This window comes from Sciurus vulgaris (assembly GCF_902686455.1).
Source record: "Sciurus vulgaris genome assembly, chromosome: 16".
Classification (NCBI taxonomy): Eukaryota; Metazoa; Chordata; class Mammalia; order Rodentia; family Sciuridae; genus Sciurus; species Sciurus vulgaris.
The window spans coordinates 51037485-51063829 of record NC_136477.1 but is presented as its reverse complement, the minus strand read 5'-3'; the positions used below and the strand labels follow the sequence as shown (position 1 = coordinate 51063829).

At 41.7% G+C, this 26345-nt stretch overlaps 1 protein-coding gene across 1 annotated transcript in view; it reads left to right on the top strand.

Moving 5' to 3' along the window:
• The window catches only part of CACNA2D3 (calcium voltage-gated channel auxiliary subunit alpha2delta 3), an 871596-nt gene that overhangs the window by 526438 nt on the left and 318813 nt on the right, over positions 1–26345 (top strand). The window contains 1 exon segment of the mRNA XM_079115690.1: positions 26198–26276. Coding sequence (XP_078971816.1) covers positions 26198–26276 — 79 coding nt within the window.

Sequence of the window (26345 nt, the reverse complement as noted above, 5' to 3'; positions counted from 1 at the left end):
TTCTCTGCTTCCTGATTGCCATGATCTGAGCAGCTTTCATCCTCCACTCCCTTCTGCCATGATGGTTTGCCTCATTTGGGCCCAAAGCAATGGAACTGGCCAACTTTGGACTGAGACCTTTGAAATCATGAGCGCTAAATAAACATTTCCTCTAAAATTATTCTTGTTAGGTCTTTTGGTCACAGAAGTGAAAAAGCTGACAAAAACTGTTGCAACTGTTATTCTCTGACACTGTGTATGTGTGCACGTTTGTGTGTGTGAGAGAGAGAAAAAAAACAGAGAGGGAGAAAGAATGCATGCATATGTAGTTTATCCAGACTTTCATAGGTAATGATGATAGATGTTTTCAATGTTTCAATATTTTCATCTGACAATAGCTAACTCCATCATATCTAGAAGCAGAATTTCTCCAGGTAGCACTTTTTAACTTTGCCATAAAAGTTGTTTCATTCTGGACGTTGGACTCCATCTGCCATTGCCCTTTGTACTGAAGTCACCAGGTGGTGGTGGGCATTGAGATGTAGCTTCATTGATAAAATGCAGAGCCCAGAAATGCCAGCTCTCCTCCAGTCAAGTGTAATCAATAGGAGTAGTGCCTCTGTCTCAGTACTCACCAAGTACTTCTTCTCAGAGTGCATAGTTCTATAAATGCTAACTTCTAAAGGTGATCCATGTTTTAAAAATTAGTGTCCATAGAGGCTTTTGATTTATTATTTTTTTTACTAAATACATGTGGGAAGCTTAGAAAGCCTTAGTCTTCACACTGCCCCCTAAAATATGAATACTCTACAATATTACCCTGTTAAAGACAAAAATCAGTATCTTTCACATATGTTCAACTTTGCTCTTTAGGTACTAGAGCATAGTGATGAAGGAGACTGAAAACATCCTTTGGGGGCACTGAAATTGCCCATGGAATTCACATTAATAACAGCTGTGACCATGCACAAAAAACGTTATTTGTGAAACACTGAGTTAGATTTGTGTCTATGGAGCCGCTGGTCTTATCTCTGCTTCCAGTGGTCACTGAATAGTCAAAAGGCTAGCTAGACCATGTTGATAGGAGAGCATGCCTAACGGGAACAGTCTTTTTGGGATGTTTCACCTTTTCTGGGGAATAAATTAGATTAAAAGAGACTATTTAATGTACCCCAAGTGAGGCCGACTCTTGGCCAGGCACCGTCACCCCATTTGAAAAGCATTGCTGCGTTGCTGAAACAAAGTTAATTAAAATTGTCTTGACATACATCTTCGGAGTTGATCTTCTAAATTTAAACTGTCAAGAGATCAAGTAATAGCGTCATGACAATGAGAGCTAGGGAACTATGCTTTAAAGACTGTCAGCCTATTTGATATACCACACACAGCTAGGCTGGTGATTGTCCTCAAAGAATCAACTTGGCAGAAAGAAAAGAATCCAAAAAGTCAATCAGTGATTGCATATAACTTTGTCTTTTGATTTTATGTGGTTACATGCTAAGGGACAATATATATGGGCATCCATATGTATTTGTATGTACTTTTCCTTTTTTACATTTTCAGACTAACATTGCCCTAAATAATTAGGAAAGATATACCTTCATGCATAGTCATACTGCCTTCTGAAATGGATAGCAGGAGTCTCTGGTGTTTTATATGAACCATGTAACTATTCCTATTATTAGAATGGATAATTGGTACTTGATTCTGTGCTTTTTATCCAGTAGGTTCTCTTGACCCGATATATTAGTGCTTTTTTGTGTTTGTTTAAGACTCTCTGTAACCCCACTGCTATTGAAGACCACTTGTGTCTGAGTCTCAAATTGTCAAAGGCAAGATTAAATGTGAGTGTGCTTATCCAGTTCCTGGTCATTTACATCTTCTACTTTCTCTTCAAGGATGCATTATGCTGATTTTTCATTTGACCCATAATGTGCCCCTGGCTCCTACTGGCCCTCAAAGACTCAGAAGTGTCATGATGAAAGTGACAGGCAAGGATCTGGGAGAATCCTGTCTTTATTAGGACAGTAGGACACACCTCCTTGGGAAACACCAACAAATCCCACCTCTTTTGGGTTTGCCGCAGGACCCAGGAATCCAAGATTAGGTATTAAAATGTCTGAGTTCTAAGATTCTAAACCAAGCAGCGCTGTTGAAAGGGAGCTCATAGTTTCACTCAGGTATTTAGACAAACCCTTGAATACGAGCCGAAATGCAGAGGGCAATGGCGTGGATCACCGGCATCACCGTGTAATCGAAACTGACTTGGTACTGGGTTCCTTCAATGTCAAGGCCTTTTTTTTCATTTTGAAGCCAGCGCTTTGCTTCTTATCTTCATTTATGTCTGTACTTCCTTAATCATCTTCAAATGTTTGTGGGTTGATGGTCACATGTCCACATTCTGGTTTTTTTTTTTTTTTTAAATCTCCTTTGTTGCCGTTTTTCCCTTGCCGAGGGAGGAAGTATTCTGTTTAGGCTACGTGTTGAAGGGTGAAGTGTTTACAGAATCGTCATCTGTTTCTCCTGAGCCTGATCTATGGGATGACATCATTCTCTATTTCTACAGGATTTGGACAATGCAGGATGTTCAGGATGGCAAACAAAACAGGTTTTTGTGATTAGACAGAGAACCCAGACTATAACTCTTGATTTTTTTTTTTAATCTACTTACCAATCCAGCAAGAAAAGATGGTCCTTGTTGATGCTTTCTTTGGTGACCCAAGACTGACTCTGAAATACGTTAGGAGGTTTCATTTCTTGCATGTGCCTGAGACATGGGTTTAGATAGGAGTTCAGCCTTTGTGCTGAAGGATTTTGATCTGAACCAGGTTGTTAATAATAACCTGGGATTTCAGAAATATTTGAATAAAATCTCTTAGCGTCTGGAACTTGGGGAATCAAAGATCATATTAATTTCATGTTAATAAGTGTTAAGGAGTACCCATCCTCTTGGACCCTTTCCATCCATGCTTCATCGATCTTCTTTATTCTCCACACTCTCCGTCTGAAGTGGTTATTCAGGAGTCTTCTTAAGAGGCTCCACCAAATGGCCAAGTGCTTCTATTGCAGACACCATTCATTGACTGCTGACCTCTCTCCGCCATTTGCTAGGCTTCCACATCTAAGTTGACAGAGTTTTATGCAGACCCTAGAAGAAGTTAGGGGGTCAGAGTCCTGAAGAGAGAATCCTGCAGAAGATCCATGAAATGTCCAACCTTTAATCTAACATCTATGTTTCATCTCAGTGAGAATGAAAGCTCTGCCAAGATACCAGTTGAAGTCAGACTGATGGAAGATTCCCACACTGGGGGACAAACCAGTGACAATCCCCATTGGTCCTTCCACTCTGATGCTTAGGGATCTGTCCTGGAGGGGGCAGGGGGAGAGGGATGCTATTTGGTAAAAACCTCATGCTCTGGCTCACTGTTTGAGATACTTGCACCTTCAGGGCCTTGGAATAATAAAAGAGTTAACCCAAGTGTTGAGCACTGCTTAACTATCTTGGGACGTTTGTTCTGTGTTCATGGATTTAGTAATTTTAATGTAAATAGGAACCTTAGCAGCTGTGTCCCTATAAGCGGATTTTATTTAGCAGCTGAGTTTCCCACGTCACTTGGCAGTCATAGATTTTCAATTTTTTCCTTGTGCCAAGAGGGCAGCTGGAATAATTTGCGTACTCATTAATTTGGGAGAAATCTGAGCTGTGTCAGGCAGACAACGGGAGTCTTCTGTGTGGTGTTGTACCAGGATAAGCAGCTCAGGGTAGAAGCAATTTGCCCTATCCCAAAGGGGCCCTAGGATTTTAATAAGCTGGTTATGAAAATTCTATTTCTTTGCAATTCGAAGCATCTAATTAGAGTCTGTAATTTCTCTCCTATAACGAGAGTGGATGAAGGTTAACGTTAGGCCTCCCGGGCCCTTTCACATTCATTTACAGAGAGAAATCAGGTAACAGTTGTAGCTAATTAGAAAAGGGTATTAAATATTTAGTCCATCTTGATTTAACTTGAAGAACACATGCGTATTGTTAGAATATGGAGAATGATAAAGGGAAGTTAAATTTAATTTTTAATCAAAGATAAACTTAAAGGCAGTATAATAATTTTAGCACTGACTATCCTAACCCAACCACCAGAGCAGCAATTGCCTGCAGTCATCTGAACTGTCAAGATAAAGGAAGATGATGTCGATTTAATTTCATCAGTGAGCACGTTGCCCGAGTTCAAACAGCTGGGATTTATGCAGTCTGCGTGAAGTACAAAGAACTCTGTGATTTTTATCATAGTGGTGACATAAAAAACCTACCTTCTTGATGTCTCAGAATTTGGAGTTTGAGTTTGGATGGTACGATTGCTTTTCTGAGAAGTGTCCTAAGGAGATATTTCATTCATAGGCTGTTTTTAAAGAGAGGATTTGTGTCTAACAAAACTACTCCCTGGAAGAAAATCTCCCCGGGGAGACTGAACTGACTCAGTAATGGGAAGCCCTGCCTTGAACTAAGTCTACCTTTGCCATAGACTGATGCTAGACTCCTTCGTGCAGTGGACAATACGTCATTTTTTCTCATCATACCCAACTCAAATCATCTTCCTAAAGGGGGATTCAGTTAAGCCAGACATGCATTATCAGAAAGAAATTCCTCAGAATCACTGTCCCCGATGGCTCTGCCTTCCCTCTGGGGCCTCACAGGATGAGCATGGTTATAGTGAAATCCGTTCACAGGAAAGCTCCCAGGACTAGGAGAACTAACCTGGAAGCTGGCTCATGGGAGCTAGAATAATATGAAAAGCAAGGATGAGGCAAGAAGATGAAAAGCCTTATAAAATGAGGAAGACTACAGGGTAGCTCAAACATGATTACCATGGCTCATGAATGCATCAGGGCTCCAACTGTTCCATTTGGGGATGCTCGAAGCATCTTTGCAGATCTGTGCAAAGTAAATGGCAACTCTCAGAGACCATCCTACATTACTACATTGGCTTCCAGTTGCCAGTTATTACGAAATGGTTTCTGACGGCAATAATCCTTTGAGAATGCCTGTTATTGGGGATAATGGCTGGTTGTCAGAGCATTAACCACCCTCGACTTCACTTGGGGCTATTACACAACAAAAGAGCAAACTCATGATGCATCTGCCAGGTGTATTAAATTATATCATGCATTCTAGAAGTTCTGTGATGGGGATTAGCATCCAGTAAAGACTATCAGAGATTGCCAAACTCATTGTCTGCTGAGACGGGAGGCTGGCCTCAGCCCTGGGAGGCAAAGCTGGAGTTGTAACCCTTAAGTCACTACCTCCAGTTCCTCTCTGCCCTAGCCTGGAGACTAGGTAGCACAATGGTGTTTCTTCTTTATTCTTCAACCTCTGAAGAGGATCAAGATATGCTGCATGAACCAGAGCCCACATCAAAGTTGTGTTACAAAGGGTTTAATCATTTCCTGGATTTCTTAGCAGCAGACCAGACTCTTGGGCATATCTTCTCTAGGCATAGAATTTGATGGATCCTTCCAATACCTCCTGTGGGTCTATATTTCGTTTTAGTTCCCTTAGGACAATAGAGGTGATTATGAGCCTTCAGGAGGCATGGCCACTGGGAAGCCCTGCCACAACATCTCAAACACCCACCTTTATTCTTAGGGTCCACCTATCACATTGGGTTCAGGACATCTTTCAGGCCAGAAGTTTTCCAAAGGGGAGAAGCATGAAATGAAATGAAGTTTGAAGTCCCATGGTGATAAGCTTTTAGCTACCAGCATACAGATGAATGGGCACTTACCTGTTCTCAGTAACCCGGGGTGATCCTGCATGCTGAGTATTGGCCTAATCCATTGTCAATGAACTATGGGATGGTCCTGCTTCTAATTAATTTTCAGTAGAACATGAGATGTTGTTATAGTTTGGATGGGAGATGTCCCCCAAGAGCTCAGATGTGAGACAGTGTGAGAAGGTTCAGAGGAGAAATGATTGGGTTATGAAAGCCTTAACCCAGTGAGTGGATTAATCCCCTGATGGGATTAACTGAGTGGAAACTAAAGGCAGGTATGGTGTAGCTGGAGGAGGTGGGCATTGGGGCGTGGCTTTGGAATATGTATTTTGTGTCTGGCAAGTGGAGTCTCTCTCTGCTTCCTGATCATCAGGTGAGCTGCTTCCCTCCACCACACTCTTCCAGCTGTCTATGGACAGAGACCTCTGAAACCGTGAACCTGCAAATAAACTTTTCCTCCTCTACAATTGTTCTGATTGGGTTTTTCAGTCACAGCAGTGAAAAAGCTGACAAAAACAGATGTGTTCATAGCTTAGCATTTCTAAAGTCTGTGCTTTCATTCTTATCTACACTTACCCCCTAAATGGTGTATCTTCCTACGTGCCTGTCACTGTATGGAATCAGCGATTAAGTCACCATTGGACCCCCTAATGACTTCCCCAGAGCCTGACACATAACAGATGCTCTGGGAATATTTGTTAAATGGAACTCTATGGGAATTTCTGTCTTTTCTTGAAAACGATTTTTCTTATTAAAAAGTGTATTATCTGTTAGCGGTAGAGAATTTGTGAAAATGCAGATCATGGGGAAGAAGTATCACCTTTATCCAACCTCTGAAGATGATGGCATTGGACATTATTGCATACATCTTTTCAGTATCTTTCATGCATATAAATATATTATTTAGTGAGAGGGATCAAGCTGTATATGGCATTTTGGAACTTATTTTGTTTACTTATTGATGTCTTTCCACATTTTCAAGTGATTGACTTTTCCATTAACCGTGGTGACTTTATGAAAGTTTGTGAATGAATGTACTATAGCATCATCAGTTTCTGTGGTACCTTTAGATTCCTTTAACTTTTTCTAATATGAAAATTGCCACAACATCTATCCTTTAAGTTAAATCTTTTGATTCGTGACAGGATCGCTTCCTTGGGTTGATTTCCTACAGTGAGATTGTCATGTCACAGGCTATCTGCATTTTCAATATTTGATAGCTATGGCCATGTTATTTTTAGAAAGTTTCTGCCAATTCATAGTCCCACCAGCAGAAAAACTATTTCCCGACATCCTCATTGTTATGAAATTATTTTCAATTTGATAACAAAAAAAAAAATACCCAAATATCCAAACCCTTATTATTGTCATTTGTGCTTCAGAATGATGTTGAACACTTTGCTCTCTATCGTTTGTTGTTATTGCTGTGCATATTTCTTCTGAATCCTGCTGGATCATGTCTTTGCCCTGTTATGGTGTTTTCATGTCATAGAGAGGAAGAAAATGAGTTTTGAAATTTCACATGCCTTAAAAGAGTCTGATCTATCAAAATATATAAATGCATTCTGTTGTCAGGTATAACTAATTAGAACAAAAAAAATTTTAAAGATAGGGAGAAAAAAAGAGCCAGTAAAAGTGTTCCTTTTTCCTCATATCCATGCCAACATCTATTATTGTTTATCTTCTTGGTAATAGCCATTCTAATTGGAGTAAGATGAAATCTTAGAGTTGTTTTAATTTGCATTTCTCTAATGACTAGAGATGTTGAACACTTTTTCATATATTTATTAATCAATTGTATGTCTTCTTCTGTAAAGTGTCTGTCCAGTTCCTTTGCCCATTTATTGATTGGGTTCTTTGTACTTTTGGTGTAAAGTTTTGTAAGTTCTTTATAAATTTTGGAGATAAGTGCTCTATCTGAAGTGCATGTGGAAAAGATTTTCTCCCACTCTGTAGGCTCTCTCTTCACATTCTTGATTGTATTCTTTGCTGAGAAAAAGCTTTTTAGTTTGAGTTCATTCCATTTATTAATTCTTGCTTTGATTTCTTGTGCTTTGGGAGTTTTGCTGAGGAAGTCTGCTCCTAAGCCAACATGATGAAGATTTACACAATGGAATATTATTCAGCCATAAAGAAGAATAATATTATGGCATTTGCAAATAAATGGATGGAATTGGAGAATATCATGCTAAGTGAACTAAGCCAATCCCAAAAACCCAAAGGCCGAATGTTTTCCCTGATAAGTGGAGAATGATATATAATGGGGGTGGAGGGTGTGGGGGGTGAGAGAAGAATAGAGGAACTTTGGATTATGTAGAAGGAAATGAGGGGGGTGGTATGAAAAGTGGTAGAGTGAGACAGACATCATTACCCTATGTACATGTATGATTACATGAATGATATGAATCTACATCATGCATAACCTTGGAAACAAAATGATGTACCCCATTTGTGTACAATGAATCAAAATGTAGTCTGTAAAAAATTAAAAAATAAGTAATTTAAAAACAGTTAACTACTTACCTTAATATTAATACTTTTTAAAGCAATAAATTTGTGCAACACACACACATACACAAAAGAGTCCAGTAGCTGTCACTGACCTGCTATGGGACCTATGATAGGTTCTCACTCGTGCAAAACCTCATTTGGTTTAAACATTTACTCTCCTCAAGGCAATCCGATCTGGCATGGATTGCTCAATATACTTCTAATATTTGGTGCTCATTTAGTCCTTCTATTTCTTTTAGCATGTTCTTATTCCATACATCAGGATGTACTATCCCCACTTACCCATGTGTACACTTGGTATAATGTGGTTGTCTGCACTGACCACATCAGTTTATTTATCTGACAAATAGTTGAAGGTATCTCCCATGGGTCAGGTATGGATTCAGATTTGGAGGGAAACAAAATGAACTAAACTGATATTAAATCTGCATCAGAAAGCTTACATTCCTCTATGTTTGTGTGTGTGTGTGTGTGTGTGTGTGTGTGTGTGTGTGTGTGTGTGTAGGGAACTGAACAAAACCAGGTGACAGATAAACTAATTCAAAATTTTACCAAGTGTTGTGCAAAAAGCCAAGAGGGACCAAGACAGGTAATAAAAAGGAATATAAAGAAAGAGGGCCTTTTGGAGGTGGAAGGTTCTATGATGAGACCTAATGGAGGGAAAGGAGGTAACCAAGGTAACATGTTTCAGTGCAGTATGAGTAGCATGTACAAAGACCCTGTGGTGGGAGAGAGCTTCAGGTTTTAGAGGAATTAGGAATAAGTCAGCAGGAAAAGGTAGGAAGCAAGTGGGAATTTGGCATTTGGGATGAAGTAGACAGTACAAACAAATGGGATTGTAGAATAGCTGAAGGTTCAGATCATAGGGGGCTTTTGACTTTTACCCTAATTAAAGGGAGCTTCCTACAGAGTTTGGAGCAAAGAAGGGATGCTCTCTAACTCATCCTGTGAAAATGTCTCTCTGGGGCTGGATAATAATGAAAGAGCTCCAGGCAAGAGACACAGCTGTCATCCTGGTGAAAGGCACTGGTGGCTTGCCCCATGGTATTAGTGGAGGAGATAAAAATCGCCAGGACTGTATCTGGTAAGAAGCTTCCAAGTAAATGATTTCCTTCCCTCTTCTATGCCATTAGGTAGGATGACTTTTCACACTGGCTGCCATTAGAAGTCACCCAGAGTGGGTTTGAAAGTGAGTTTCCAGACTGGGTCTGATGCTGTTTCCTCCCTTGAGTGTTGTGGGGTACCAGACACTCCTCCCAGAAAAGCTTCCATCTCCTAGCCAATGACATTTAAATTGAGAGATTGTGATCTTCTAGCCACCACTAGGCCCATTCACTCTGACCTGTCTCCAGCCTCCCAATGGTGGCAGGGAGGATATTTTGAAAAAAGTAAGCGCAACCCCAGGGCTCAGTAGCTATCTTTCCCTTCTCTCAATCCCCATTAAAATCCTGACTCCAGAAAAAACTGTTAACACATGAATAGGACCAAGAGCCTAAGGAAGCAAGATAGAGGCTAACTCTGCAGACTATGGAGTGTATTCTAGTTCACATTTTTCTCCTTCTTGGTTTGCATTTCCCTGACCTGTTTGCTACCTCCCACAGAATCCTGCTCCACCATCCCTGTGAATTTCACATCAATTCTTACATAGTTTTTCCACTGGATGGAAGGTTCATGGATGTCAGGGATAGTCTTTGTTCTATGTGACCCCACCTTCCACAGTACTTTGTTGCCGAGTCTTTTCTACCAATTTATTCATATGGTCAGCACCACTTAACTTTTTGTACTTTAATAATCTTTGGACCAGGGGGAGGGTATCAAGGAGATTGCCCAAGGGACCATTTGAAGAAAGGTTCAGGAAGAATTCTTTGGTCTTCAAATGTTTGTTTCACAATGCATGAAGCTTCAAGAGGGAACAGAATGACTTTGCAATCATAGGACCCTCCTTATCAACTGGAGTCGGGGTCATAGAGCCCAAGAATGCTTGTGTCATCTACAGGAAATCAAGACATGTGGGGTGGATAGTGAGTGTATTGGTGACACTGTTCTAGAAAATGATACTCTGGGGCTCAACTACAGGGTCCTCAGTCCAAGACAAGAACAGTTACCCCAGTTATCCCCAATACATGTGCACATGACAAAGTTAGGAAAGAAGTACAACCAAAAATGGAGGGGAATCGTCAAGCAACGATTGTTGAGACGTCAGGAGTAGCCAATAACAGGATGACAGATCCTTCTCTTCTTCTCCTATCCTCTCTTTCTAGAGAGAGAGAGAGTGAGAGAAAGAGAGAGAGGGAGAGATAGCTCTATCTCTACATCTCTTTCATATGTATCTTTTATATATCTTTCATTTTTATCTATATAGAGAGATATAGAGATAGACATTTCTCTAAACATCTATACCTACCTATGGATATATATATTGATTTAATATATAATTGATATACATAATTAAGATATAATATACTTAATATTACATATAATATGTAACTTTTATATCACTCCGCCTTTCTCATTCTGTAAAAAGTATTTCAAGAATTGAGAACTTGCATGAGGACAGAGACCACATGGATTGTTCCACCCCACCGTGTCTCCAGTGTGCAAGCATCCAGTTAATATTGATGGAGGAGTGAGTGGGAAGGTGAGCAGGTGGGAAATCTCCAACAGAAACGATAATGCAAATTAGAAGTCAATAAGAAGGACAAAAGGGGGACCAAAGGCACAGGAGCCCTGAAGCACCTGGTCTTTGCTTAGGATGCGTGAGTCCTCCCGTTGAGCCCCTTTGCCACTTCAAGAGAGAACCCTGGACAAACTGTGAGACTCATGGTCTATAACAGTGAAATATAGGAGTTGCTTAGAATAAAATATATCTTTTACTGATGGAAGGTAAAAACTAAATTTCCCCTGACATTTCTCAAAATGAAAATCAGGCCAACCCCACCGAACCCTCAGGAGCTCTGACCTCTTTCCTGCTCCTTCTACCCAAGGCCGCCGCTCTGCTCACTGATGTTTAAGTAGCGGCTTTCTACAGTGGGCCGTCAGCCATAGTGGGAGCTGGGAGTCTTGGGAGACTCTCAGAGGAGGAAGAGGTTGGTGTACAGATAAGAAGCATGTGCAGCTTGCCAAAGTCCCATGATGAGTGACTCTGATACACCTCCCTGCCCCTTCCACAAAGAGCTGTGTCCCCCTGCCTGTCCACCTTTTGGAGTGTCACTGATAAAATGGAGTGCACGCTGTCCTCAACAATGTCCTTGAAATCGTCTGACAAATCCTTGACTTTTCTTACTGACAGTAAGTCCCAGAAGGCCGTAGGTGAGGTGACAGCAGAAACTGCTATTTTAGACTAATTCTTAGTGACAGGAAGGATCGGTTGGGAAAATAGAAGTGACAAGAACCTTGGGAGAAAGCAACTGTGTGATCTTAGAATTCACAACAGCTGTTGGTTTTAATGAGTTTGAGAATGATTTGGGCAGAATTCCAGCCTCCTAAATTCTTGACCTATACCCTGCTGCTGTGCTCATGTCCCAGGGTGGTGCAAAAATCCCAATGGAACACTCACCAAGATGCCATTTGTGCCAACAGTCAAATGGGTCTTGGTCTTGTATCCCAATTTGGACGACAGACACAGGAAGAGAAGAATGTCAAAGAGGAGCTTTCCTCTGAAGTCCAGAGTAATCCACCCAAGTCTTATCTTCAAGATTCATTTCCCAGCCAGGTGCGGTGGTGCATGCCTGCAATCCCAGTGGTTCAGGAGGCTGAGGCGGAGGATCCTGAGTTCAAAGCCAGCCTCAGCAACTTAGCAAGGCCGTAAGCAACTCAGTGAGACCCTGTCTCAAAATAAAACACAAAAAAAGTCTGTGGATGTGGCTCAGTGGTTACCCGCCTTTGGGTTCAATCCCTGGTACCCGCCCCCCCCCCCCAAAAAAAAACAACAAAAAATAAAAACAACAACAACAAAAAGAACCTCACTACCATAGGACATTTCCCAATTTCATTTTTCTTTCTTAGGAGCAGCTTCAGAGATCTCCTCTTAGAAAGAACTATTTTCATTTTGTGGCATTAATCCTCCCAAGTCCAAACATTTTACTTCATTTGATGCGCTTAATGACAACTCTTATGTTTATGAGTTCTATGGCAATAAAAAATTGACAGGTAAGGAAAACAAAACTAAGAGAGGTCAAGTCACTTGCCCAAGGCCCCACAGCTCATTCAGGAAAAGTCCTCTATTCTGAAAATAAATGCATCCAATTCTCAACCATGTTTTGTTACCCTGCATTCTGCTCACCTGTCCACCCAGTCATCCCCGTTCCCGTGAAACCATGACAGCTGTCCACTGTTACAAAGTGTAGGGACAGAGGGAGAGACTTCCAGTGAAAGTTCCTCAAAATAGCAAGAGTCACATGGAAACGAGTTTCTCTGCTTCTGGTAGGTAGGTCTGCATGAGCTGCAGGCCTCTGCATCCAAGAAACATATTACAGCTCCTAATGGCGGGCTGTGCCCTCCAGTGTGGCAGCAGACCACAGTGCTCATGGTCGATTTCTTCTTTCTGAGTTCTTAAGAGTGAAATTTATAGACAAGAATGAGTAAATGGAAGAGTAGGATTTATTCAAGTATGAATAAAAACAGGATCCCCACAGGTGAGAGGTGACCTGATAGCAGTTGTTGCTTGAGTGTACTAGTCTAGGGTTTATATGGCCCTCGGGTTGATGCTATTGGTACAAATGTACGTTCATCAGGATTTGGAAAAGTGCTCATGCAATGGGTTGACCCTGGAGTCTGAACTTCCATGCAGGTCTGCCCCACTTCTTTTTCCTCACAGCTGGCCAGCAACCCCAGCTTCCCAGGAGATTGAGGTTGACAGATTGTGGATGTTTGGGGGTTCAGGGCTGCAGTTCTATGTGGAGCTGGCATCCATGTGGGGCTGGGCCACCACATGATCACCCTGGCTTGCCCCAGCCCTGGCTCTCTGCCCCTCAAGCTCACACTTGCATGGCAGGCCACCACTTCCAGCACAAGGTCTTGGCTTCAACTTCACTAGTGTGGTGTCTGATCTTTCCTTTACTGGGTAATCTCTGAAAGAAGCAGCTATGTAAAATATGATTTGCTTCCATCTTTGTATGACTTCCATCTAGAATCAAGAGCAGCCACTAGGAAGAAACATATTATAAAACTCATCATTCACTGTGGGAGGCCTTGGTTAAGACACCCTTTTTCTTGACCGTGGATATGAGACAGAAAAAAGCAAAAGCCATAGATTGCTTCATATTTTATCACTCCCCTTCAGTGTCTAAAAAAAATCCCTAAGGAATGTGAACACTAGAAAAGTAAAACTAGCTGATTAATAGCAGATCAATATGGAAAAACAGGAAGGTGTTCATTAAATGGAGTTGGTAATGAAGGAAAGAGCTTCAGTGTTTACAAATTCAAGTGTGTTCCAGGCTGACTTCGTTTGATTTCCCAAGCTCATGAAAAGAAATGGAGATAATATGCATAATTCATATTTATTAAGAATCTACTACAGACCAAGGGAGGCTGAGGCAGGAGGATCATAAGTTCAAAGTCAACCTCAACAATTTAGGCTCTAAGTTGAGTGTGCTAGTCTAGGGTTTTTATGGCACTTGGGTCAATGCTATTGGTACAAATTTACGTTCATCAGGATTTGGAAAAGTACTAATGCAATTGGTTAATCCTGGAGTCTGAACTTCCATTCAGGTCTGCCCCTATCAAAATTAAGAAAAAAAATTAAAAAGGCAGAGGATGCACCCCAGTGGTTAAGTGCCTCTGGGTTTAATCCTAGGTACCCCCAAAAAGGATCCTGCTACATGGTGGATACTGGGTCGAGCATAGTGTTATCCTGCCTGCACCACACCTGTTGAGAAGGAAACATAGATATAACTCAAATAGCCAATTAAATCATTAAGATAAATTCAAAATATACAGAGTATCATGAAGGTGAAGGAAACAAAGTGAGGAAGATAAGGTGACTGGAGTGGAAGAGGGTTGGTCATGTGAAACGGAGGCAAGGAACATTCCAGGTAGTGGGAAAGTGACCACAAAGCAGCAGTCAGAAGGTTTGTCATGTTTCTGGGTCTCCCAGAGCACCTCAGCTGTGGTTGGGAGAATGGGATACAGTATATTCCAAGTGCAATGGGATTGCAGTGAATCCTTCTAACCAAGAGTGACAGGATCCCATGATGCGTCAAGGAGATACCCGTTGACCTCCACGTGTGTGGACTGGTGAGATTCCCTTTTGTGCAAGTGAATTTTCTGATCTCTTTTGCTTATTTTTATCACTTCGTACGTGCAAGTTTCATGGGGTCGAATCTGTAAGCCTGTGGAAGGAGTGGTTTATCTTTGAACAGGTAAATGTCATCCCTTGATCTTCGGTGATCTTGAAGCATGAGGAAAGCAGAGAGGGGCTCCCTAGCCATACAAATCCTAGGCTGGCTGTGGCTCGTAGCTGCAGGTTGGAGATGGAGGATGTGTTTCAAAATCCCTAATATCAACAGAAGGAGATTTTTACTGACTTGTTGAACAATTAACAAGTGTTTGAATGCTGGCTCTGAGCCAAACACCATGCTGGATCCTGTGGATTTCAAAAATGAATGAGATGGGAGTCCTGTGCATTCCGTCCCTGCTCCTTTATTGTGGTCACAAAAAGATCCCGCGGTGTGATGTGCATCCTAAAAAACCCATGGTTTACAGGGATGCCTGTTCTGTTTCAAGACTCCCGATATCACTGCCTTGTTCTGCCATGTTGAGTGCTCATTGCCAATGTGACTTTCCTGGATCCGACCATGGGTAACCAACATCTGGGAGTCTCTAGATCATCACAGAAAGGGCACACAAATGAACAAAGGAACTTCTCTCTTAATTCAATGAACACTGTGGAGGATAGAGCCATCTTTTTAAAATTTTTATTTATTTTTTAATTTGTTCTTTACAGTCATACATGACAGTAGAATGTATTTTGATGTATCCTACAGATATGGAGTATGACTTACCATTATTTTTTAAAATTTTTTAAAAATTTTTTATTTTTATTGTTAACAAATGGGATACATGTTGTTTCTCTGTACATGGCGTAAAGGCATACCATTTGTGTAATCATAAATTTATGTAGGGTAATGTTGTTTGATTCATTGTTATTTTTTCCCTTCCCCCCACCCCTCCCACCCCTCTTTTCCCTCTATACAGTTCTTCCTTCCTCCATTCCTAACCTTAACTCTAACCCTAACACTAACCCCTCCCACCCCCCCATTATGTGTCATCATCCACTTATCAGCGAGATCATTCGTCCTTTGGTTTTTTGAGATTGGCTTATCTCACTTAGCATGATATTCTCCAATTTCATCCATTTGCCTGCAAATGCCATAATTTTATCATTCTTTATGGCTGAGTAATATTCCATTGTATATATATACCACAGTTTCTTTATCCATTCATCAATTGAAGGGCATCTAGGTTGGTTCCACAGTCTGGTTATTGTGAATTGAGCAGCTATGAACATTGATGTGGCTGCATCACTGTAGTATGCTGATTTTAAGTCCTTTGGGTATATGCTGAGGAATGGGATAGCTGGGTCAAATGGTGTTTCCATTCCAAATTTTCTAAGGAATTTGCACACTGCTTTCCAGAGTGGCTGTACTAATTTGCATCCCCACCACCAATATATGAGTGTATCTTTTCCCCCACATCCTCGCCAACACCTGTTGTTGCTTATGTTCTTGATAATCGTCATTCTAATTGGGGTGAGGTGAAATCTTAGGGTAATTTTGATTTGCATTTCTCTTATTACTAGAGATGTTGAACATTTTTTCATATATCTGTTGATTGCTTGTAGATCTTCTGTGAAGTGTCTGCTCATTTCCTTAGCCCATTTGGTGATTGGGTTATTTGTAATCTTGGTGTAAAGTTTTTTGAGTTCTTTATAGATTCTGGAGATTAGTGCTCTATCTGAAGTATGTGTGGCAAAGATTTTCTCCCACTCTGTAGGCTCTTTCTTCACATTGCTGATAGTTTCCTTTGCTGAGAAAAAGTTTTTTAGTTTTAATCTATCCCAATTATTGATTCCTTCTTTTATTTCTTGTGCCTTGGGAGTCCTGTTAAGGAATTCTGATCCTAGGCCGACATGTTGAAAATTTGGACCTACTTTTTCTTCTATAAGGTGCAGGGTCTCTGGTCTGATTTCAAGGTCCTTGATCCATTTTGAGTTGAGTTTTGAGCAGGGTGAGAGATAGGGGTTTAGTTTCATTCTGCCGCATATGGATTTCCAATTTTCCCAGCACCATTTGTTAAACAGGCTAACTTTTATCCATTATATGTCTTTGGCACCTTTGTCTAGTATGAGAAAACTGTATTCATTTGGGTTTGTCTCTGTGTCCTCTATTCTGACTTCCCATTCTTGTGGTTGGACATGACATGGAGTTATACTGGTTGTGTATTCATATATGAACATGGAAAATCGATGTCCCACTCATTCCACTGTCTTTCTTATTCCCATCTCTGCTCCCTTGCCTTCATTCCCCTTTGTCTAATCCATTGAACTTCTATTCTTCCCTCTTCCTGCACTTATTGTGTGTGAGCATCCGCATATCAGAGAGACCATTCAGTCTTTGGTTTTTCAGATGGCTTATTTCACTTGGCATTATACTCATACTCTCCAATTCCATTCATTTACTGGCAAATGCTATAATTTCATTCTTCTTTATGGCTGAGTAATATGCCATTGTGTATATATGCCACATTTTATTTATCCATTCATCTGTTGAAAGCACCTAGGTTGGTTCCACAGCTTAGCTATTGTGATATAAGCTTCTATAAGCATTGATGTGGTCGCATCACTAAAGTATGCTCATTTTAAGTCTTTTGGGTATATATCAAGGAGTGGGATAACTGGTCAAATGGTTGTTCCATTCCAAGTTTTCTGAGGAATCTCCATACTGCTTTCCAGAGTGGTTGCACCAATTTGCAGTCCCACCAGCAACGTATTAAGTGTACCTTTCCCCCCACATCCTCACCAACATTTATTGTTACTTATATTCTTGATGATTGACATTCTGACTGGAGTAAGATGAAATCTCAGTGTAGTTTTAATTTGCATTTCTTTAATTGCTAGTGATGTTGAACACTTTTTCATATGTTTGTTGACCAATCATATTTCTTCTGTGAAGTGTCTGCTCAATTCCTCTGCCCATTTTTTTGGTGTTGAGTTTTTTGTGTTCTTTATATATCCTGGAGGGTAATGCTCTATCTGAGGTACAGGTGGTAAAGATTTCTCCCATTCTGTAGGGAGAGAGCCCATCTTGATTGTTCAAAGAGCACAACTTATTTTTGAGGAATTTATAGTGCAAAATATAAGAGACATAGACAAGGTTCTTAACCTGGGATTCAGAGTTTCTAAGGAATGTGGGGCTTGGCTTTGGTGAAGAGGAGCCCAAACCTCATGAATCTTATCTGAAATTGGGAATTTTTAGAGAGAAAGAAGGTCTGTAGTTCCAGCCAAACTCTGTGGATCTTGGGACTCTCCAAAGGTTAATAAAAGTTGTAATCATTATACCTCTAGTGTTACTCTGATTGTGTTAGGAACTGTCAATCCCATTATCCCTGGTAATGGCAAGCATCAATGCTAAACCCTCCTCTTGGAAAAATCCCCTTCATTACCTGCAAGAGTCAATTTCCTTTTCAACAAAACTTCTGGAATGAGATGACTATTTTGTTTAGTTTTGCTGCAGCAGGTTGCCTGAAACCCAGGTGGGATGCCTTTAGCTTACTGGAATTCACTGCTTCTGACCTGTCCATTTATCCATTATTTTCCTACTTGGTGTTGATCACAGTGGGGGATCCACATTAGGGGTGCCAAAAGCAGAGCTCAGAGGGCTTAAATGACTTGCTTAAGATCACCAAGCAAGTAAATGTGATGTTGGACCCACCTGGAGTCCTGGTCTCCTGATTTCTGGTTGTTTCAGGAATGTCTAGAATTTGTTTAATCAGGGTCAGTAATGCAGACAGTATTGTCATAAAGGAAGAAGTTTATTATGGTCATGGTTTCCAAGAAGCAGAAGGCATGCCAGATCATGACTGGTCACACAGGGAAACACAGAGACAAGATGAGTAGGCAGGAAACTAGAGGACTGGTGACTTTACTGTGGTTTCCAAGGGAAAAGAAAGATGAACCAGGACCAGCAGGTTTGGGATTGGCTAGTCTGAGTAATGTCAGCACTGGGGTACAGGGACCATCCCTAGGTGTCTGATGCTGGCTCTTGGGTGGTTAGGCAGTGGGTAATGGCCACTGAGTGTGAGAGTCTGATAAAATGATCAGTTGGGAGTAGGGACTGTAGACTGCTTGGATTGAGCATATCAAAGATGCACTTGTAGACAAGTTGTTGTTTATTCTCTCTGAGAATTAGCTCACTCTGGGAGGGGCAGTCTCAGATATCAAAGCACCAAAAATACAGAAAATAAAAAAAAAAAGAGTTCATACTCTGCTTCTGTCCATGACTGCAGTCAATAAAGTGTATCAGTCACCTTTGAGGCTGCTCATGGTGTGACTTCTTACTGATCTATATAGTCATATCTATTCACCTTTGTTCCACTCTATCAGCCCCAGGGCATTGCCTCTGGGTGGCCTAGAGACACCTAGCTCCTTCACTTTGACAAAACACATGGGCATGAAACTGAAATTTCCTCCAACCAGGCCAGAAGATTACAAATGACAATTTTATTTTATGTTATTTTATTTTTTTCAGAAATGGGAGATTTTCAAGACCACACATAAGGGATCAGGCATTTTTGCTCGGAAGGAAAGAGATTCTACAGAGGCTTAGAACATTCCCAAAATGACAGTCCATTTTTCATAATGATCTATGATCTTCATTGGTTGAAACTTTATTACTTTTGTAATCTAATTCAATTTACCCCAGTTTATTGCTGCTCAGGGCACTGTTACCTTCGCCGTCTCTCTCGTCCTCCTGGATAAGGATGTTTCTTCTTTTATTATGAGCATGATGGCTGCTAGATTAAAGCAGCCTGATCCATAAAATGGTTTCCTGCGGAGTCAAACTTCTCTGAGCCCGTCTCTGCTCTTCTGGCACTTTCATGACAATAAGTGTTGGCAGTGATTTATGAAGCATTTTTGTGAATAATCAGGTTCCAGGCCTCAGCTTCTGCTTAGAGATTAAAGATCTTATTCTGAAATGCTTTCCTGCACCAGAAATCATAGAAACAGGCAAATGACAATAGAAGTTCATTAGGAATGCCTTTCAAGAAGATATAGACGAAGAACGTGTTCAGTAGCAACGAGTTGACTTCAAGACAAAAACGTCAGGAGACCTCTTTCTAAAACCAAAGTCATTCACTGCTTTGAGAAATCCTGGAGGTATTTTAGGAAATAACAGAGCTGGACAGTGAGTCCAAAGTACATGAGCAGGTGAGTCGACCTGAAGGCAATTCCATATGCCTAATGCAGAAGCTTCCTCTTCACCAAATTAAACTTTAAGAAATTTATAATCCAGTGGGCGGTTAAAAAAAAATGCCCATGAATGTGGGCATCCATTCGTACTAGATGATTCTTGTGGCAAATGTCATTTGCACATATAATCCACATAAACTGTGTGTTTTAAAAGGTGGAAATAATGGATTTGTAGTTAAATTATATTTTAAAATAGAAGATTGCCTTCTTTTTATTTTATTTTATTTATTTATTTATTTATTTATTTTGGTACTGGGAATTGAACCCAGAGGCACCTAACCACTGAGCCACATCCCCAGCCCTTTTTATGTTTTATTTTGAGAGGGTCTCACTAAGTTGCTTAGGGCCTTGCTAAGTTACTGAGGCTGGCTCTGAACTCACAATTTCCTGCCTCAGCCTCTCGAGCTGCTGGGATAACAGGCATGTGCCACCACATCCTGCTGTCTTTTTTCTATAAAAGCGTAGACCATGTATATGGAATCCTCAAAGGGTCCTGACCCCAGCAGTTTCCCCTGCATCTGGGAGCAGGAGGGATTATAGAAATTTTAGGGAGAAACTGCAGCTACCACAGGTGTGAAGACCCAGCTCAGCAGCTGCAGAGGGCTGGGGACAGATCTTCCCTTTCTCTGGGAAAGAAGAAAGTACAATTTGCTGACCCTACTTGCCAAATCTGGCTGATGTCTGATGTTCCTGCCTTCTTAGATTGACACAGCTTCTTTAAAAATGTCATCTTGATCCAGCTCTGCTATTTTTTTTAACCACCCACTGGATTATACATTTCTTAAAGTTTTGCCTCAATTCTTAGTATCTATAGAAACAGCTTTCTGGGAAACGACTCCAGTGATTTTTTTTTTTTTAATTCTCAGGCCCACTTCCCTTTGCTCAGTCTTCATCTTCAAAATTCTGGGCTTAGAGCACCTGTGTTGGACATGCTGTGTACAGGCAGTTAAAAAAATCGGGGTTGGGGCTAAGTGCCTGGGCCTGTATATTCTGGATCTTGAGGGAAGGTGCCAGGACTCCATTTGTAACCTGTGATCCAAGACTTCTGGTGATTCTGATGCCCAGAAAAGGCTGAGGAGTCCCATTGTCCTGGCCAGGGCCACTGTTGTCTCTTGCCTGGAACACTGCAGTGGACTCCTGCTTGGTATCTCTGTTTCCATCCTTGTCTCTCTGACTGCTATTCTCAAACTTGGCAGGTAGCACATTGGCATCTCCATTGGGAGATTAAAAGTTGGGCCCTGCCTCCAGAGGTTCTGATGGAATCGTTCTTGACCAGGACCTGGATCGTCAGAACATCGGGGAAATCTAATGGCCTGCAAGCTGAGCACAGTTTTCTGTGGCCTGTGCTCCCAGACATTCAGAGTGACATTTTTACGTTATGTGTCAGCCCATGCCAGACTCTGCTCAGTCCCTTCTGTGGTTCTACTCTTGCTGAAGAAACCTCATGCTTTACCAGTGGCCTGCAGGGTCCATGAGATCTGGTGTCCATTGCCTATCCAAGAAGAGCCCCCGCAGCCCCTCCTAGGTGACCCCTCTCCATCCACAATGGCCTCCTCAGTTTTAACTCAAGCATTCCTTCTGTTCCCTTCTGCTGAAACATTCTTTATGGGTAGGGTGTAGCCCCTTTCCCCCACCCTACTTCTTTCCAGATCCCCGTTCCAATATCACCTTGTCAGGAAGGCCTTCATGTCCTCTCTTCTAAAATAGAAGCCCCCCCTGCAACCCACTCTCCATCACCTTTCCTTGCTTTGTTTTCTTCATAAGCCTTTAATCCAACACATAAACAAATATTGCATATGAATTTGCCATTTATTCCTGTTTCACTCCCAAGAAAATATGAACTCCATGAGGATAGAGTTTATTTGTCCTCATGGAATGGTCCCTAATGTATAGTGTGGCAGGCACTCAGAAGTGACATTGGACAGACAAGTGATCGGCTGCCCCTCCCCTTCATTGGTGGCTTCCCCTGCATTGCTAGCCAATCAGCTCTCAGCTCCTCCCTTTCTCAGATCTTCCCTTCCTCTTGGAAGGCAGCCACCTGGGTTGCACAGCCTTGCTCTTGGCCATGCAGTTGTGCCCTTATTATCCCTTTCATGGCCACTTCCCTCTGCCTATTCTTTTTTTTTTTTTTAATTTTATTAACGTTGATTGAACCCAGGGGCACTTAACCACTGAGCCACATCTTCATTTCCCCTTTTATTTTTTAGTATTTTGTTTAGAGACGGGTTCTTGCTGCATTGCTAAGGCTGGCTTTGAACTCACAATCCTCCTTTCTCAGCCTCTGGAGCTGCTGGAATTGCAGGCTCGTGCCACCGTGCCCAGCTTCCCTCAGCCTATTGTAATGGCTGCAAAAAGAAAAGACTCTGATTCATTAACTTAGCAAACTCATCCTATCTGTATTCACTATAGGTTGAAGGAAATGGTGTCCCTCTACATTTCTGAAGGGGACTGCCTCTACTTGAGTAAGGAGCATAATCTGCTTCTTGGAGAAAACTGGATTGAGTTTTTGGTTTGTCTCATTTGGGAAATTTTATCCTAAATAGATTAAAATGATTTACTTTCAACTTTGAAAGTCTATATCCCAACATTTTATTAAGCTTAATTGGGTTTGTCGAACATGGAAAGACCATCTGTACTAGTCAGCGTTCTCTAGAGGAACAGAATCAACAGGAAGTATGATGATAAAAAGGGGATTTATTAGATTGGCTTACAGGACCAGAAGCTGGAAAGTCCACAATGGCTGTCTGCATGACAGACACAATGGCTAGAGAGCTGGAAGAACCAGTAGCTGTGCAGTCCAAGAGGCAGAAGCCCCAGAACAAGAAGGATCCACAGTGCTACCCCAGTCCAAGACCAAGGCTTCTGGAAGCTCTCTAGAGAATCACTGGCAGAGTCCGCTTTGGAAGAGTGAAGAAGCGAGAGTCCGATATCCTCAGATGACAGAACCCGTTCACGAAGAGTGGAGCTTGCATCCACATCTGCTTCTTTGTTCTTCCGACTTTTGTTCCATCCAAGCCACTTGATCTTGGGTGGTTGCTGCCCATGCTCAGGGAAGGTCCCCACTTCAGTTCACTATCCCACATTTCAGTCATTCCCGAACACACCCTCATTGACACACCCAGACGCCTCTTGATCATCAGCATCTCTTAATCAAATCAAGCTGGCAACTTAAACTAGCCATCACACCATCCAGACCAAAATGTACAATCGAAATGAACTAATAGGTGGATGTAGACATTTTCCACCCCTGTCTGTGAGTAGTGTTAATGAAAGTGGTGCCTTCCATGGCTGCAGATGAAGAGTGCAAAGACCTGGCTGGCTCGCTGGGGCACGTCACTGTATCTGGATGACTGTCCTGGCCTGAACTGTGCTGTGCCTCTTGCCCCTAATTGTCTGTGCTGTGCACCTGGCTTTCAGGACTCACCCAGGTCTGGCCCTGCTAAGCCTCCTCACCACATCAGAAAAGGAGTTAGCCTCAAGGCAAACCAGGGAAAGTTGGTTTGGTAGCACTTCTTAGGAATGAAACCTCAATTGTTGGAAATAAAATCCATCAGGTTACAGAATCTGCTAATGAGGGAAATAAGGAGCTGTGTATGTTACTCATAGAGATTTTCTCATTTGCTGGAATATGCAAGACCAGGACTTCATCTCTACATCTTCATCTCTTTCTGGGTTTGGTTTTAATTTCTACATTTGTTCTTCCAATATCCTTACAGATTTATATAGGAAGTTGCAGGGTCATTACTTTCTTCTCACTTAACATGAACTTTGTTAAAGCAATACTTGTTTCTTTGTGACATCAATCACTCAAATGATATAAAAGTTTGTAAGTAGTATGAGTCCCCTTTAAGAAAAGAATAGAATTCTATGCTATACAGTATCTTAAAAGTTGCTTTTCTTCCCCTTACCAATTCATAATGGGGAAGGAAGTAGAGAGTTGCATAATATCGCCTTACCTGAATACACATTAAATTTTAACCAATCAGTTATCAAGACACACCCTTATACTCTTATCATTGTGTATTTGTAAAAATGTCTACAAACTCTAGGGCTTCCAGAAGTCATGCACTCTCCAGTACTCCTACCACCTCATGTCATCTTTGTCTCTGTCAGCTTTTCATTGCTGTGACCAAAATACCCACACTTTCAGAAGAACTTAGAGGAAGAAAGGTTTATTTTGGTTCACAGTTTCAGAGGTCTCAGTCCATGGTCACATCCTGGCTGAAAGGCATGGCAGAGAAAAGCTACTCACCTCGTGGCAGCCAAGAAGCAGAGAGAGAGAGAGAAAAGGGTCAGGGAGAAGATTAATCCTCCTGGGGTATGCTTTCTGTGACCCACTTCCTGCAACTAGGTCTCATCTCCCAGGAGTTCATTCAGTTATGGAGTGGATTAATCCATTGATGTCAGAGCCTTCATGATCCAATCATTGTGAAAAAGCTCCACCTCTACATTGGGGACTTTGCTTTCAACACACGAGCTTTTGAGGGTGCATTCCCGATCCAAACCATAAAAGTTTCCATAGGCTATTTGTTTGTAATCCCAGCTACAAATGAATGGCTAGAGGTAGAATTACTGGGTCAAACATTTAAAAATATAGAACGCTATAGATATTGTTAAATTGCTCCCCCAAATATTTTCCATGTTGAAGTAAAATCTCTTTTCTCTTGTGGTCAGTCGAAAAGGCATTATTGTGGAAAATGCAGGGTACGGATACAGTATTGTTTGATTATGTTTATTTTATAGACAGAGAGGCAACAAGTCATTTTCACGCCATTTCTCCTCAAATAAGGAGGTCAGTCAACTGGAAGACTTGAAATGTACATAGATGGAAATATTAAGCATGATCCTGATCTTCCTTCAAATGCAATAAAATGAAACTCAAACCAACAAAATAAACATAATGTCCGTAACTCTCTTAGCCCAGTACCTGACCCGTGGTGGGATGGCACTGATTGTAGAAGCCATAGGGGTGGTGATGGTAGGGGGTCATGGTGCTGGTTTTCATTATTGTGGGTGTTGTTAGCACAATTATTCTTGAGCAATCGTGTCTGATTTGAAGTTTGGCGCATTTCTTCTGGTTTTCCAAATAGGTTGCTGTCTTTTAAATCAGGAATTGTAGAAATTTTGCCAGTGATTCAAAGCCTTGTTCTGGGGTTTTAACTGTGCCTCCAAGAGAGATCTCAGTTTATGAGAAGACTCCTCAACTGGACAGCAGAGGAGCCTGGCACACACAGCTACCTTTACTCAGAAACAAATGGGCTACTTTATCTTGGGTCTTTGCCTATAGAGATAGAACCCTAATTTCATTTCCTAAGAACTATTTCTTATGCTTTCTTGCTTTGGCTAAGAGCCAGTAGGGATGGAAGATTTTTTTTTTTTTTAATCAGTCTAGTTTTTTCCCTTTAAAGAGCTTAAATTTGAAATTGAAAAACAAGGATGTATGAAAAAGTCTGGGTCTGATCTCGAGAGATTGGACTCCACTCCTGGCTCTTATGGATATTGGCCCTGGGCATTGGAACTGGTTGGGATGATCTATACTGAAAGAACTAGTATGTCCAGGAGGTTGAGAGGAGACTCCAACACTATCCTGAGATCTCAGAAAACCTGCCTCCTGAGATCAGACCTTGATGAACCTTATCCAATCACTTTACTTAACTGGGTCTCAGTTTTTCCCCAAATCAGAGTCCCTCAGTTGAATACAGACAATAGCCAGGCAGGGAAAGTGAATTATTCTAGGTGAGGGGGCAGTCGGTGGTAACCAGTTTTGTCTATGTGAGACTGAATCTTTGCTTTTTATTTTTTCCAAGATAGGCCAGAATCTTCCAAAGACTTCTAGCCTCAGGAGAGAGAGAGAGAACTTAGAAAACAAGAGGCCAGGATTTTACATTAATTTTCTGCCCTTTGGAAGCCAAAAGCAGAAAGAACTAAAGAAAGTCACTATCCGTCTTCTGGTCACAGACTGAGCCTCTTGTCCTCATTAATAACCTCCTAAAATTATGCCAGGCACCACAGAGGGTTGGAGGGTGTCTGTAGGCCATGCTCCCCATCGAGGGGAAACTCAAGGGTCTTTCAGTGTCCTCCCTATTCCCAAGACGGAAACGCTCTGAGTTTCCTATGGGGATGAGCAAAGAGGTTGGGGATTCAATCCAGACCCGGATGATCCTCGTCCACATATGGAGCAAACCCAGATCCATGTTGCTGCCCGTCTCTCCTCTCAAGTCCTTTTCCTCTGTCGTGAGCTGCACACTGAAAAGCAACTACCACCAGTGCCATATGGCTCAAAAGATCAAAGGCCCCATTTCTGAGTATGTTTCTAACGGACTGTACTTCAAATGTCTTAAATGTGTTCCCACAGATGGGAAGCGTGGAGCATGAAAGAGGTGAGCCACGTGTGTGCCAGACGTGCACGTGGCCTGCACAGGATGGCGAGGCGCGAACGGCACTCACGCTCACCGTGTGTCTGTCTTCCCTTCAGGTTCGCATCTTCACCTACCTCATTGGACGAGAGGCTGCCTTTGCAGACAATCTCAAGTGGATGGCCTGTGCCAACAAAGGTGGGTCTCCCCGACGGGCCGTGCTCTGAATCGCCTCCCCTTGGGTGTGCAGAATTAGCACCACACTTG